General features: G+C 45.8%; 1 protein-coding gene across 2 annotated transcripts in view; it reads left to right on the top strand.

Annotated features, from left to right (window-relative positions):
- Positions 1–14,600, top strand: part of HDGFL2 (HDGF like 2) — a 112,351-nt gene that overhangs the window by 71,350 nt on the left and 26,401 nt on the right. For both annotated transcript variants that reach the window (XM_077273557.1, XM_077273550.1), the window contains exons 9-13: positions 9,427–9,775; positions 9,915–10,000; positions 10,096–10,163; positions 11,284–11,354; positions 11,480–11,581. In XM_077273557.1, the coding sequence (XP_077129672.1) occupies positions 9,427–9,775; positions 9,915–10,000; positions 10,096–10,163; positions 11,284–11,354; positions 11,480–11,581 (676 nt within the window). The remainder of the gene's footprint in view (positions 1–9,426; positions 9,776–9,914; positions 10,001–10,095; positions 10,164–11,283; positions 11,355–11,479; positions 11,582–14,600) is intronic.

The raw sequence follows: 14,600 nt of genomic DNA, 5'->3' as shown, positions 1-14,600 counted from the left end.
TGCCCTGTTTGTGCTCCCGGAAGGGCCAAGGAAGGGGTTTCCCACTTCCAAGGCGACAATAGCCAAATGGATTCGTTCAGCTATTCAGGAGTCCTACCGAGTCAGAGGTCATCCTGTCCCAGCATGAATTAAGGCTCATTCCACTCGGTCAGTGGGTGCGTCTTGGGCCAGCCGGCACCAAGCTTTAGCAGCACAAGTTTGCAGAGCTGCAACCTGGTCCAGTCTGCATATGTTTACAAAACATTACCATATTCATTCTCAGGCCTCGGCAGATGCGACCGTCGGCAGACGAATTTCGCATGCGGCTATGCCGCATCTGTAACCTGTGGGTACAAGGAGCAATTACAGTTCATTGTGCCCCACTCAGGGACTGCTTTAGGACATCCCATGGTCCTGTGTCCCCCAATGAGGCGTAGGAGAAACAGGGATTTTTGTGTACTCACCGTAAAATCCTTTTCTCTGAGCCAATCATTGGGGGACACAGCACCCACCCTGTTAGCCTAACTGCTTTTGTTGTCTGTTAGCTTGGTTTTGACATAGTTCATCCTGGTTAAATGTTAAGCTCCTACTGCTTTGTTACCGAACTGGTTCACTTGGAGCCAGCAGGAGGGTGTATACTGCAGGGGAAGAGCTATTCTTTCTGTATTACTTAGTGTCCTCCTAGTGGCAGCAGCATAACACCCATGGTCCTGTGTCCCCCAATGATTGGCTCAGAGAAGAGGATTTTACGGTGAGTACACAAAAATCTCTGTTTCTGCCCAAGCTTTAACTTCCTGGCTTATATCTTGAGATGTTGCTTCAGCATTGCCACATAATCTTCTTTACTCTGTTGCCTCATTGGGGGACACAGGACCATGGGTGTTATGCTGCTGTCCACTAGGAGGCGACACTATGCATAATCTGAAAAAGATTAACCGTGGCTCCTCCTCTGCAGTAGACACCCCTGGACGGCGTCAGCCTTCTCCAGTTTTTGCTTAGTGTCGCATAGGAGGCACAGATTTTTTACTCCGTTTTTTTCTGACGGATTACAGATGAAGAAAAGTGGGTCTCCTGTGAGACTCCCGGCATGGCTCCTTCCTCGGCCCCCTATTACGGGGTGCTCGGTTGAAGTAGAGATGGTTATTCCCCATGTTGCTCCTTCCCCAGTCCCTCGGGTGCTGGTTCGAAGTCGAGAAACTCCTTCCCCAATTCCTTTTGGTTTCTGGGTTGAGGTCGAGGCGAGGATAAAGGCCCCTGAATGTGACAACAGCACCTTCTCTAATCCCCCTCTGGGGGCATTAGGTTGAGACGCCTCAGGTAGGGGCCTGTACAGGCAGCATTCTACAGCTCCCGGCAATGGGCCAGCACACTGCGCCTGCATCCAGGGACCCCAGCCCAGCTGCGGGCTCATGTTGGGGCCGGGGGGAGTGCAGGCAGGCATGGCACAATACAGACACAGGGCTCCCTGCGCCCCTGTCTCTGCGGCAGCACCAGCTCTATACTGCCTCAGGGGGACCCCTCACAGGGCCCCCCTCCCGCTTACAGCCTCACCGCTATCCTGCCTTTAAATCCGGGGTGTCCGGTTCAGATCTGGTTTCTCTACCCCTGTAAGGTCCTTTGCATAGCAGCCCTTCTGCACTCTGTGCACTATGCCGGGCTCAAGGTCCAAGAGAACCAGGCAGGACTGCTATTATGCATTCTGTAAAGCCTGCTGGACCGCTCTCCCCAGTGGCAGCACGTAACGCGCTACCAGGACTGCATCCAGACTACTGCGTCAGAGCCCCAAGAAGCCTATGCCTCGGTGTCAAATGCCACGCCGGAATGGGTCACTCAGAGGTCGCAATCTATGATGCAGTCTATAGCTAACCAAACTTCCTATATTGCTTCAGGCTCTGCGTAATCATGCCTCGGCTATGACCGCTACCCAGCAAAGGGAGAGCTTGACTCGGGAACAGAATGACCTGGCACATCCACGTCTAGGTCAGGACGCAAGCGGACCCATAGGTCAAGTCCATCTGTGTCATCCCATAGCACACGGTCGTCCCATTCTAGGGAGAGACATTGTAGTTCCAAGTCATCTAGACCGTCCCCTTCCAGGGGCAGACAATGCAGATCTCCGCAGTCCCCGACCAGAGAAGGCCTCCTCCCCAGATCACCCAGCAGGGGACGCCTCAGTGATGCACAGGATTCGGAAGGCATCTGTGACTCCGACTCAAACAGGGAAACGGAGGGGTCCCAATCCCCCCTAGTAATACAGCGCTAGTCGAGGACATAATCTCTTCCATCCATCGGGTGCTGGACATTTCTAATCTGCCACCAGAGGATTTCCTTTGAAGGACCTCTGAAGCCGCCTAAGGTTTTCTCTAACCACCCAGAGTTTAAATCGATCCTTATAGAGCAGCTCTCACTACCTGAGAAAAAATTCGCTAATCGCAAATATCTGGAGGCAAGGTACCCTTTCCCACAGAAGGACACCAAGGAATGGACAGATCCACCTGAAGTGGACCCCCCAGTCTCTAGACTAGCAGCACAGACTCTCCTTTCACTGCCAGATAGCTCAACCCTCAGGGACACAGCAGACCGGCAGTTAGAACGTATGGCTCCTTCAATTTTCGAGACGGCAGAGGCCTCCCTGGCTCCCGCGTTCGCTTCAGTTTGGGCTGCCAAGGCCATACTGGCTTGGTCCAAAAATTTACAAGCTGGCCTCCAAACATCTGCTCCTGAGCTGTCGGACCAAGCAGTTCAAATAGCAGTTGTAGCAGATTACATGCTTCATGCAGCTCTGTATTCAGCAAGGGGCGTAGCGAGGATAGCATCAAACGCCATCACGATTCGGCGTATCCTCTGGCTGCGGAATGGAAAGCGGACGCAGCCTCAAAGTCCCTCACGCACCTCCCGTATCTCAGTGGGTGACCTTTCGGTGAAAAGTTGGACAATTGGTCCCCAGTGGAAGTGACCATGCCCATCATCAGCCTGGGAATTCGTGCCATTCTCCTGGCATTGAGGGCCTTCCATCACTTACTGGCAGCCTCTCACATCAGAATGCAATCGGACAATGCCACCACTGTGGCATATGTGAATCACCAAGGGGGGACCCGCAGTACCCAGGCGATGCGAGAAGTGTCACACATCCTCCACTGGGTGGAGGACACAGGCTCGGTTCTCTCGGCGGTCCACATTCCTGGTGTGGACAACTGGGAAGCAGACTTCCTCAGACGACAAGGAATAGATTTGGGAGAGTGGTCTCTCCATCCTGAAATTTTTCGTCAGATCTGCCATCGCTGGGGGACCCCAGATGTGGACCTAATGGCATCCCACTTCAATGCCAAGGTCTCCAACTTCATGGCCAGAACACACGATCCGCAGTCGCTCGGAGCAGACGCTCTGGTTCAGGACTGGACCCAGTTCCAGCCTCTGTACATTTTTCCACCTCTCCCCCTGTTATCCAGAGTGGTGAGGAAGATCAAGCAAGATGGAGTTCCAACAATCTTAATCGCACCGGTCTGGCCCAGACATGCATGGTACGCCGATGTCGTACAACTTTCAGCAGACGCCCCCTGGCGCCTCCCCGACCGCCCGGATCTTCTATCACAAGGCCCGTTCTACCACCGGAACTCAGGGGCTCTCAATTTGATGGCATGGCCCTTGAAACCTGGGTTCTAACCCAGGCAGGGCTCTCGACCGACGTCATTAGTACAATGATCAGGGCACAGAAGCCAGCCTCTGCCAAGATCTATGACCGTACCTGGAAAGTTCTCTTTACCTGGTGCGAATCTCGTGGCCAGACCCCATTCCCTTCTTCCCTCCCCGAACTACCTGGTTTTTCTCCAATCGGGTCTGGAGGCCAGGCTGTCCCTGGGCTCGCCTAAGAGCCAGGTGTCAGCCCTCTCAGTGCTTTTTTTCAAAGGCGCATTGCTACCAAGCTGCGAGTAAGGACTTTTCTTCAGGGGGTTTCCTGATTGGTTCCCCCTACAGATCACCACTAGAAATGTGGGACCTCAACCTGGTCCTGACAGCATTGCAGGAACCACCCTTCGAACCCCTTAACGAGGTCCCGCTCTGCCTTCTCTCCCAGAAGGTGTTTTTTTTTTCCTGGTGGCAATCACCTCGCTACGCAGGGTGTCTGAACTGACAGCACTCTCCTGCAGACGGCCCTTCCTGGCTTTTCACCAGGACAAGGTAGTTCTTCGTACGGTCCCATCCTTCCTTCCGAAGGTTGTGTCCAACTTCCACCTCAATGAGGAAATTTCACTACCATCCCTTTGTCCGGTCCCGGTTCATAAAGTGGAGAAGGCTCTGCATGCGCTTGACCTTGTCAGGGCATTGCGTATATATGTGTCTAGGACTGCGTCCTTCCGGAGGTCTGATCCCTTTTCCTTCTTCCGGAAAGCGGCCGCAAGGGTCTTCCAGCTTCCAAAGCTACCCTTGCTAGGAAGATCACATCCACCATACAAGAGGCCTACCGCCTTAAGAATTCTCCTCTTCCAGCCGGTATTACGGCACACTCTACACGGGCGGTAGGGGCCTCCTGGGCCATTCGGCTCCAGGCTTCGGCACAACAAGTGTGTAAGGTGGCCACTTGGACTAGCCCACACTCGTTTACTAAACACTACAGGGTTCATACCCAGTCCACAGCGGAAGCGAGCCTGGGTAGATGTGTTCTGCAGGCGGCGGTGCCCCAAATGTGCCTGTCTGCACAATATTCATCCATTGCTTCCCACCCAGGGACTGCTTTAGGACGTCCCATGGTCCTGTGTCCCCCAATGAGGCGACAGTGTAAAGGAGATTAATGTGTACTCACCGTAAAATCTCTTTCTCTTAGCCTCTAATTGGGGGACACAGCTCCCACCCTGTTGCCCTTTTCGGGCCGTTGTTACTGTTGAGTTTTCATCAGGGCCGTATTTAGAGTTTCTGCTGCCGTAGGCACTGTTAGCGCTGCCTCCCCCATTGGTGAGTATGACACTATCGGCAGTGACTTTGGCAAGAATCGCTGATGTGAAAGTCGCCTTTTACAGCAGATTGGGCAGTTTTTTCACATCTGCCGCGTAACGGATCACTTACGGCAACACTGCGTTTGGCTTCATTCATTCCCTATGGGATTTGCGGCACTTGCTGTGATCTGGCAAATGCGGTACCATACCTCCCAACTCTTGAAGGGAAAGAGGTATAAAGGTTGTGGCGCACGTAGTGCGCCGCGGCAAATTTTAGGCCACACCTCTGACCACACCCATTTCACAACTAGTCACACCCATATCCAAGTCCCAACCACACCCATTTAGCACTGCTGATCACACTGTTTCATATACAATAATTATAACCAAAAAAAAATATGGCCACACAATGCTCCATAATGTATAATGGCCACACATGATGCTCCATACTGTATAATGATAAACCAAAGGAAAATGGACACCAAAGCTAAAAATTACAGTTTAAGAACCATTAAAACAGTAGATAACTACACAAATATACTATATGATAAGAAAAAAGTTATTATTAAATAGTAGAAAGGCAACACTAGTGCCGCATACGTATATATCCTGCTAGGGGACAAAAGTAAAAAAGGGGAAGGTGTACCATAACAAAATACACAGTGAATAATATAGTAATATAGATTATTAAATGGTAACACACAACCAATGAAACGTCTAACAGCAATACAATAATTGCTCATGAATAACAAGCAGGTACAGGGGGACAAAGGGTGTGCATGTAAATCAGAGAAGTAAATAAAGTGCCTCATGCAAAATATAGTATGTAAAAAAAAAACCTATGTATCAATATTGGTCACAGCACATATGTGCAGATATACCGGGGAAGGTCCCAAAAACAGACATCAATAGAGCTATGTACATACTTACAAGGATAGAGAGAAGGCACGCACACGCAGGGTCCCACCTTGTAACCGTACGCGGAAAGCGGAGCCCCGACGCGCGTTTCGCAAATATTGCTTCCTCGGGGGGGTATAATGACCCCACATGATGCTCAATACTAAATCCTACAAAAAGAGCTACGGAGTATATACACCCTTTAGGTATTAAGAAAATCATCAATTTTATTAGAGAACATATAGACAACAGTAATCACATATTAAAAACAGACAAGGTACACGTTTGAACACATGTAAGGCGGAAAACACACTGAAAAAGTAGCACCTAGGGTTCAGACAAGGAACATGCAGAGAACTGCTATAAGCATAAAGGTCTCCCAATTGACCAGTATTTATGTCTATAAAGTGCATGGTGCTTCATATGGGATACCCAGTAATCCAGCAGTAAGCTGCATGCATACATCAGGGATCACATAGTGTAATACAGATGTTCAGTTAATCCTGCCAGTCTTACCCAAAATATCCTATGATGCCAGTGTGTGTCCGGTGGCCCCGACGCGCGTTTCGCGTGGGCTTCCTCGGGGGGACACACCCCGCTCACAGTGCCAAAACCACTGGTAAATGGTTTACTGACCATGGTATTACTGGGCTCAATTGGCCTGCCAACTCTCCTGACCTGAACCCCATAGAGAATCTGTGGGATATTGTGAAGAGAAGGTTGAGAGACGCAAGACCCAACACTCTGGATGAGCTTAAGGCCGCTATTGAAGCATCCTGGGCCTCCATAACATCTCAGCAGTGTCACAGGCTGATTGCCTCCATGCCACGCCGCATTGAAGCAGTCATTTCTGCCAAAGGATTCCCGACCAAGTATTGAGTGCATAACTGAACATTATTATTTGATGTTTTTTTTGTTTGTTATTAAAAAACACTTTTATTTGATTGGACGGGTGAAATATGCTAATTTATTGAGACAGGTTTTTTGGGTTTTCAGGAGTTGTATGCCAAAATCATCAGTATTAAAACAATAAAAGACCTGACAAATTTCAGTTGGTGGATAATGAATCTATAATATATGAAAGTTTAATTGTAATCATTACATTATGGTAAATAATGAAATTTAACACTATATGCTAATTTTTTGAGAAGGACCTGTATTTTGGGAAGTTCACCAGTCTCTCCTGCAGCAAAACAACCTCCCAACATGATGCTGCCACCTCTGTGTTTCACAGTTGGGATGATGTTCTTAGGCTTCCAAGCTTCTCCCTTTTTCCACCAAATATAACAATGGTCAATATGCCCCAAAAGTAAAATTTTAAGTTTCATCAGACCACAGGACTTGTCTCCAAAAATTAAGGTCTTTGTGTATTTGCAAACATTAATCTGGCATTTTTATGCTTCTTTTGGAGTAATGGCTTCTTCCTGGCAAAGTGGCCTTTCAGCCCATGTTGACACAGAAGTCGTTTCACTGTGGATATTGACACAGTCTTACCAGCTCTCGCCATGATCTTTACAAGAAATATAGTACAATGGTGTGCACTCAATCAATTTAAGGCGAGGTGCCGGTGTCATGGACTACTAGAGTCCCAGTAATCAAATAATATTTGGAAGACACCGCACTCTGTAATTATTGCTTATGAAAAATAGTGCAAATTTATTAAACATAACTCAACATTAGTAACACATGGGAGCAATATACAAATATGGGATAAGCGACCACAATAGTAACACTGACGTTTCGACTCTCCCGGGCCTTAGTCACATCATCGCTTGGTATAGCAGTGATACGTAAGCATAGCGAATCCTTCGCTTAGAAATACAGGTGGTGCTAGCCGGTGGTAAGGCGGTATATAGCCAACCGTGGTTTGCTGCCCTGTGTGTGGGACCTGAAGTGTACAACTTGTATAGCGACGCTCCCGCGCCCTGCTGATGTCGGCTGACATGGATGTATGTTCCCGTCTTGTTTGTACTTACATATAATGGTTTGTACAGATGAATGAGGCACCTTCAGGTATCTTGAAATTGTACTCAAGGATGAGCCACACTTGTGCAAGTCCACAATTCTCGTCCTGATATCTTGGCTGATTTCTTTAGATTTTCCCATGATGCTACACAAAGCAGCAGTGTGTTTCAGGTGTGCATTAAAATACATCCACAGGTGTGTCTCTAATTAACTCAGATGTTGCCAGAAACTTCCAAACATATGACATCATCATATGGGCAGTCCAGAATTGTTTAAAGACCTAATACACTTAGTAATCTTACTGTATGTAAGCTTTTGACTTTGCAGTAAATAATAAAAATACATTTGGAAAATATTAATAATTATGGTAATCCTAATGGACCTACAACAGGAAAGGTTTATTCTGATTTTGTCAGATATTGAGAAAAACGTGCATATGTGTCTTTTTATATAGTGTATGTAAACTTCTAATTACAACTGTGTATATAATATACATATCTATCTATCTATCTGTATCCCTGACTTAAAGTATAGACTGAAAACGGTGGTGAAGCTGATCAGGAAAATGACCACTGACGGCTTCTACTGGGAAAGCTTGGTGGCTGTACTGGTAAACGACATTGTGTGCACTTACCATTAGGGTGCTGACTTGGATGTCAATATGTTTGATTGATAATATAATACACGGTGATACATGTGTATTATGCCTGTTAAGGGAATTCTATTAATCCACCTATCATAATCTGCCAGAAGTAAAGACTAAAGGTACCTTCACACGAAACGACTTTACAACGAGAACGACAACGATCTGTGACACAGATCCCACACTGACTGAGCGCCGTAAAGTGAAAGTGAAAGCACAGCACAGCGGTGACGTCACCGCTCTGCTGTTAGGGCCGGCGCTCACACAGTACAGGAAGCGGACGCCGGGGGACGCGCAGGTGAGCATGTACTGTTTGTTATTTTTACTTTTACGCTGGTAACCAGGGTAAACATCGGGTTACTAAGCGCGGCCCTGCGCTTAGCAACCTGATGTTTACCCTGGTTACCCGGGGACCTCGGCATCGTTGGTCGCTGGAGAGCGGTCTGTGTGACAGCTCTCCAGCGACCAAACAGCGACGCTGCAGCAATCGGCATCGTTGTCGCTATCGCTGCAGCGTCGCTTCGTGTGAAGGTACCTTAAGTTGGAACCCATAGGAGGCCATTGTTTGGCCCCCTGCCTACCATGACAGTGCAGTAGTGCCCCTCTGATTGAGTGGTGAGGATTGTTTGGAGGCCACATTCTGGAGTTCAGCTATGTATGTAATATATCTGTCATGGAGCAAAAATGGCAAGTGCTTATGATGAAGCTATACGTCATATAGCGCTAAGGGATCAAGAATACAATTGCTCTCCAGATATCCATTTTACAAGTGCTAAAATGATGATCATCCTTTTCTTCCAACTAGTACAATCAAAAGTTCATACATAATAATAGCTTAGATAAGACACAAACTGCTTGGGTGGTAACAGGAGAAAAGATCTCATCGGCCGTGCTGCAAGCTTGCAAATGTTACGAACTTCTTACACACACGCGCACACACACGACCCAAAAAACAACATTTCCTTCCCAGAAGTATTAATTGTGCACCCTTGTCTGTTTGTCTTCGGTTAGTGACAGCTCACCAGATCGGATCAGTGATTGGAAAAAGAGGGACGAGGAAAGGCAAAAGGCTCTGGAAGAACGTCGGCGGAAGGAACAGGAAGAACAACTGCGTCGGTTAAGGGAGGAGGAAAAAGAAGAGGAGGCTAGAAAAAAGATGGAAAAGAATGACAGAGAGAAAGCAGATCATGACCAGCAAAGCAGCAGTAGTGATGGCGAACAGCTTTCTAAACCTGTCAAGAGGACGCATTCTCATTTTGATTCTGAAAAAGAAAAGCCAGTGAAAAAAACCAACCTTTCTTCTGGAAATGCCAAGAAAGTGAGGCGACGGAAGATGTCTGATTCTGACAGTGATAAAAAGGTTAAAATTTAAGAGTTATTGGAAATGATGGGTCTGAATTTCATGGTGAACAAATATTCCATATGGCTTTTGTGTGTTTGTCTAAATGTATATTATTTTAGGGCTTGTTGTATGTAATGGTATGTCTTTCTCTTCTAAGGTCAAGCCTGTTAAGAAGTCAAAAACATCGGCTCCTGGGAGGAAGCCAAATAAGATAGAAAAACGTGGAGACAGACCAGTGGGAAGGTTAGCGGAACATCTGGAGAAAAACGTGGATTATGTTATAAAAAGCAATTTTGTAATTTTTTTTTTAATATATTTTATCTTTAATAAATCCATAGACCAGCAAAGAAGGAAAAAGCTGCAAAGAAAGCTGAGGTTATAAGTGATAGGAAAGTTGAAAAGAAAGGTGAGTTTGATGGCGTCAGGTTTACCACATTTCATAATACAAACTACATATAATTGGACGTGATAAAGCGGGTGTACTTGCTTTAAATTCCGAGGTAGAATGGCTGTATAAGTCTAAACTCAGTCTCAGCCTAACTGGTCTGCTGCTCGGTGTCCCTACTGCTGCGGATATCTCACACTGCACGGTATAAGCTGACACGGGCAGCCTGTCTTCAGTGTCCCTCTACTGTGGAGATATAACACTGCGCGGTATAAGCTGACATGGGCAGCCTGTCTTCAGTGTCCCTCTACTGCGGATGTCTCACACTGCGTGGTATAAGCTGACAGTCAGCCTGTCTTCAGTGTCCTTCTACTGCGGATATCTCACACTGCGCGGTATAAGCTGACAGTCAGCCTGTCTTCAGTGTCCTTCTACTGCGGATGTCTCACACTGCGCAGTATATGCTGACACGGACAGCCTGTCTACAGTGTCCCTCTACTGCGGATATCTCACACTGCACGGTATAAGCTGAAAGTCTGTCTTCAGTGTCCCTCTACTGCGGATATCTCACTGCGCGGTATAAGCTGACAGTCAGCCTGTCTTCAGTGTCCTTCTACTGCGGATGTCTCACACTGCGCAGTATATGCTGACACGGACAGCCTGTCTACAGTGTCCCTCTACTGCGGATGTCTCACACTGCGTGGTATAAGCTGACAGTCATCCTGTCTTCAGTGTCCTTCTGCGGATATCTCACACTGCGCGGTATAAGCTGACAGCCTGTCTTCAGTGTCCCTCTACTGCGGATATCTCACTGCGCGGTATAAGCTGACAGTCAGCCTGTCTTCAGTGTCCCTCTACTGCGGATATCTCGCACTGCGCAGTATAAGCTGACAGTCAGCCTGTCTTCAGTGTCACTAGTGCTGTGGATATCTCACACTGCACGGTATAAGCTGACACAGGCAGCCTGTCTGGGGGTATAGAAACTCAATTCACTTGGACTCCATTGGCTCTCGCTCTTTAGCTCTGCCCCTCAAATGCTCAGTTTTTTTTATACAGCGAGTTATAGAGTAAGTACATCAGCGTCATCTGGTTTAATGTATGTGTTAACTATATTTACACAATGATCTTATGCCCTCCATAGATCCTAGTGTTGAAGAGGAACTCCAGAAGCTGCACAGCGAGATCAAATTTGCCCTTAAGGTGGACAGTCCGGTGAGTTAAACGGAATCTCCCATTAATTGATTAATAGTCGATTTTGACAGTGTATGTTTCTACATTTTGTTACTCATCCTTTATAAATCATTGTGCTGGCATTACTTTGTTTTCCTCCTGCATAGGATATACAAAAATGTTTAGAAGCTCTTGAAAAGCTGGGAAGTCTTCAGGTGACTTCCTGCATACTACAGAAGAACACAGATCTGGTGGCTACACTTAAGAAGGTGAGAAACCGCGGTAGAGTTTGACCTGTTGGGTCCTTTTTTCATTGGGGAATTCTTAGTTAAGAAATATCCAATGTAGGACTTTTCTTTGTCAATGGTGTCTAGTTCAACCAGGCAGCAAATAAACATTTATTCCGATGGCATCTGAGATTTCACCCATTTTTTTCTATAGTGGGAATGCTTGGAAATTACATACTTGCAGCTACGTTCCATTGCTGAGCGTCTGTGTAATTGGCATTCAGCTGTCCTTAGTGACATGCTAACACCTTTTTATAATTCTTTCTCTTTCATATCCATCCTTATTTAAAAAAAAAAATAAAAAAAACTGGAAAGACGTGAGTGCTGCAGCCAATCACTGGCTGCTAATTGGCTGCAGTGTTCATTTGACTACTGCTCAAGATGTATCCCTCACCCACCTACCTTCATTGTCTTACCACTATGGGAACATTATTAAGGGGATGTCCAGTAGTGCACAACCCCTTTTTGACCCCTTCATGACCGGAGGTATTTTCGTTTTTCGCTCCCCTTCTTCCCAGAGCCATACGGTTTTTATTTTTCCGTCAATATGGCCATGTATGTGAGGGCTTGATTTTTGCAGGACAAGTTTTGCTTTTGAACAACACCATTCATTTTAACATATCGTGTACTGGAAAACGGGAAAAATTCCAAGTGCACTGAAATTGCAAAAAAATGTGCAATCCCACAATTTTTGTTTTACTTGTTTGCTAGGTTCACTAAATGCTAAAACTGACCTGTCATTATGATTCTCCAGGTCATTTCGAGTTCATAGACACCAAACATGTCTAGGTTCTTTTTTATCTAAGTGGTGAAAAAAAACCCTCCAAACTTTGTATAAAATAAATATTGCACCACATTCCGATACCCGTTGCGTCTCCATTTTTCGTGATCTCTGGTTGGGTGAGGGCTTATTTTTTGCGTGCCGAGCTGACGTTTTTAATTACACCATTTTGGTGCACATATGATCTTTTGATCGCCTGTTATTGCATTTCAATGCAATGTTGCGGCGACCAAAAAACGTAATTCTGTCAGTTTGACTTTTTTCCTAGTTACACCGTTAAGCAATTGGGTTAATCTTATTTTTTTTTTTTTTTTGTTTCTTGTGTGTGTTTTTGTTTTTATTTTGAATGGGGCAAAAGGGAGGGGGTGATGTGAATGAATATGTGTGTGTATGTATATATGCATGTGTATATATATGTATGTATGTGTGTGTGTGTGTGTGTGTGTGTGTGTGTGTGTGTGTGTGTGTATATATATATATACAGTGGGGCAAAAAAGTATTTAGTCATTCAGCAATAGTGCAAGTTCCACCACTTAAAAAGATGAGGCGTCTGTAATTTACATCATAGGTAGACCTCAACTATGGGAGACAAACTGAGAAAAAAAAATCCAGAAAATCACATTGTCTGGTTTTTTTATCATTTTTTTGCATGTTATGGTGGAAAATAAGTATTTGGTCAGAAACAATCAATCAAGATTTCTGGCTCTCACAGACCTGTAACAACTTCTTTAACCCCTTAATCCCATATGACGTACTATACCGTCGAGGTGGGGTGGGCCTTAATTCCCGGTGACGGTATAGTACGTCATACGCGATCGGCCGCGCTCACGGGGGGAGCACGGCCGATCGCGGCCGGGTGTCGGCTGCATATCGCAGCTGACATCCGGCACTATGTGCCAGGAGCGGTCACGGACCGCCCCCGGCACATTAACCCCCGGCACACCGCGATCAAACATGATCGCGGTGTACCGGCGGTACAGGGAAGCATCGCGCAGGGAGGGGGCTCCCTGCGGGCTTCCCTGAGACGATCGGTACAAGGTGATGTACTCACCTCGTACCGAACGTCTTCTCCCTGCAGGCCCCGGATCCAAAATGGCCGAGGGGCTGTATCCGGGTCCTGCAGGGAGCACTTCCGGGTCGGAGCAGGCTGCAGATGAAAGCTGCAGCCTGCTCCGATGAAAGTATGATCGCAGATCTCATAGAGTGCTGTGCACACTATCAGATCTGCGATCTATGATGTCCCCCCCTGGGACAAAGTAAAAAAGTAAAAAAAAAATTTTCCACATGTGTAAAAAAAAAAAAAAAAAAAAAAAAAAAATTCCTAATTAAATAATAATAAAAAAAAAAATATTATTCCCATAAATACATTTCTTTATCTAAAAAACAAAAACAATAAAAGTACACATATTTAGTATCGCCGCGTCCGTAACGACCCAACCTATAAAACTGGCCCACTAGTTAACCCCTTCAGTAAACACCGTAAGAAAAAAAAAAAAAAAACGAGGCAAAAAACAACGCTTTATTACCATACCGCCGAACAAAAAGTGGAATAACACGCGATCAAAAAGACGGATATAAATAACCATGTTACCGCTGAAAACGTCATCTTGTCCCGCAAAAAACGAGCCGCCATACAGCATCATCAGCAAAAAAATAAAAAAGTTATAGTCCTCAGAATAAAGCGATGCCAAAATAATTATTTTTTCTATAAAATAGTTTTTATCGTATAAAAGCGTCAAAACATAAAAAAATGATATAAATGAGGTATCGCTGTAATCGTACTGACCCGACGAATAAAACTGCTTTATCAATTTTACCAAGCGCAGAACGGTATAAACGCCTCTCCCAAAAGAAATTCATGAATAGCTGGTTTTTGGTTATTCTGCCTCACAAAAATCGGAATAAAAAGTGATAAAAAATGGTCACGTGTCCGAAAATGTTACCAATAAAAACGTCAACTCGTCCCGCAAAAAACAAGACCTCACATGACTCTGTGGACCAAAATGTGGAAAAATTATAGGTCTCAAAATGTGGAGACGCAAAAACTTTTTTGCTATAAAAAGCGTCTTTTAGTCTGGTTTCACACTTGCGTTTTTATCTGCATGCGTTTTTTAAAAAAACCGCATGTGTGAAAAAATGCATGTAAACGCGGTAAAACGCATGCGTTTTTATAGAAAAACACAAGAAAACAAGAAAAAAACAAAAAACCCTAACCCTACC

Source organism: Ranitomeya variabilis, chromosome 1, assembly GCF_051348905.1.
Source record: "Ranitomeya variabilis isolate aRanVar5 chromosome 1, aRanVar5.hap1, whole genome shotgun sequence".
NCBI lineage: Eukaryota > Metazoa > Chordata > Amphibia > Anura > Dendrobatidae > Ranitomeya > Ranitomeya variabilis.
This window is presented reverse-complemented; position numbering and strand designations above follow the sequence as displayed.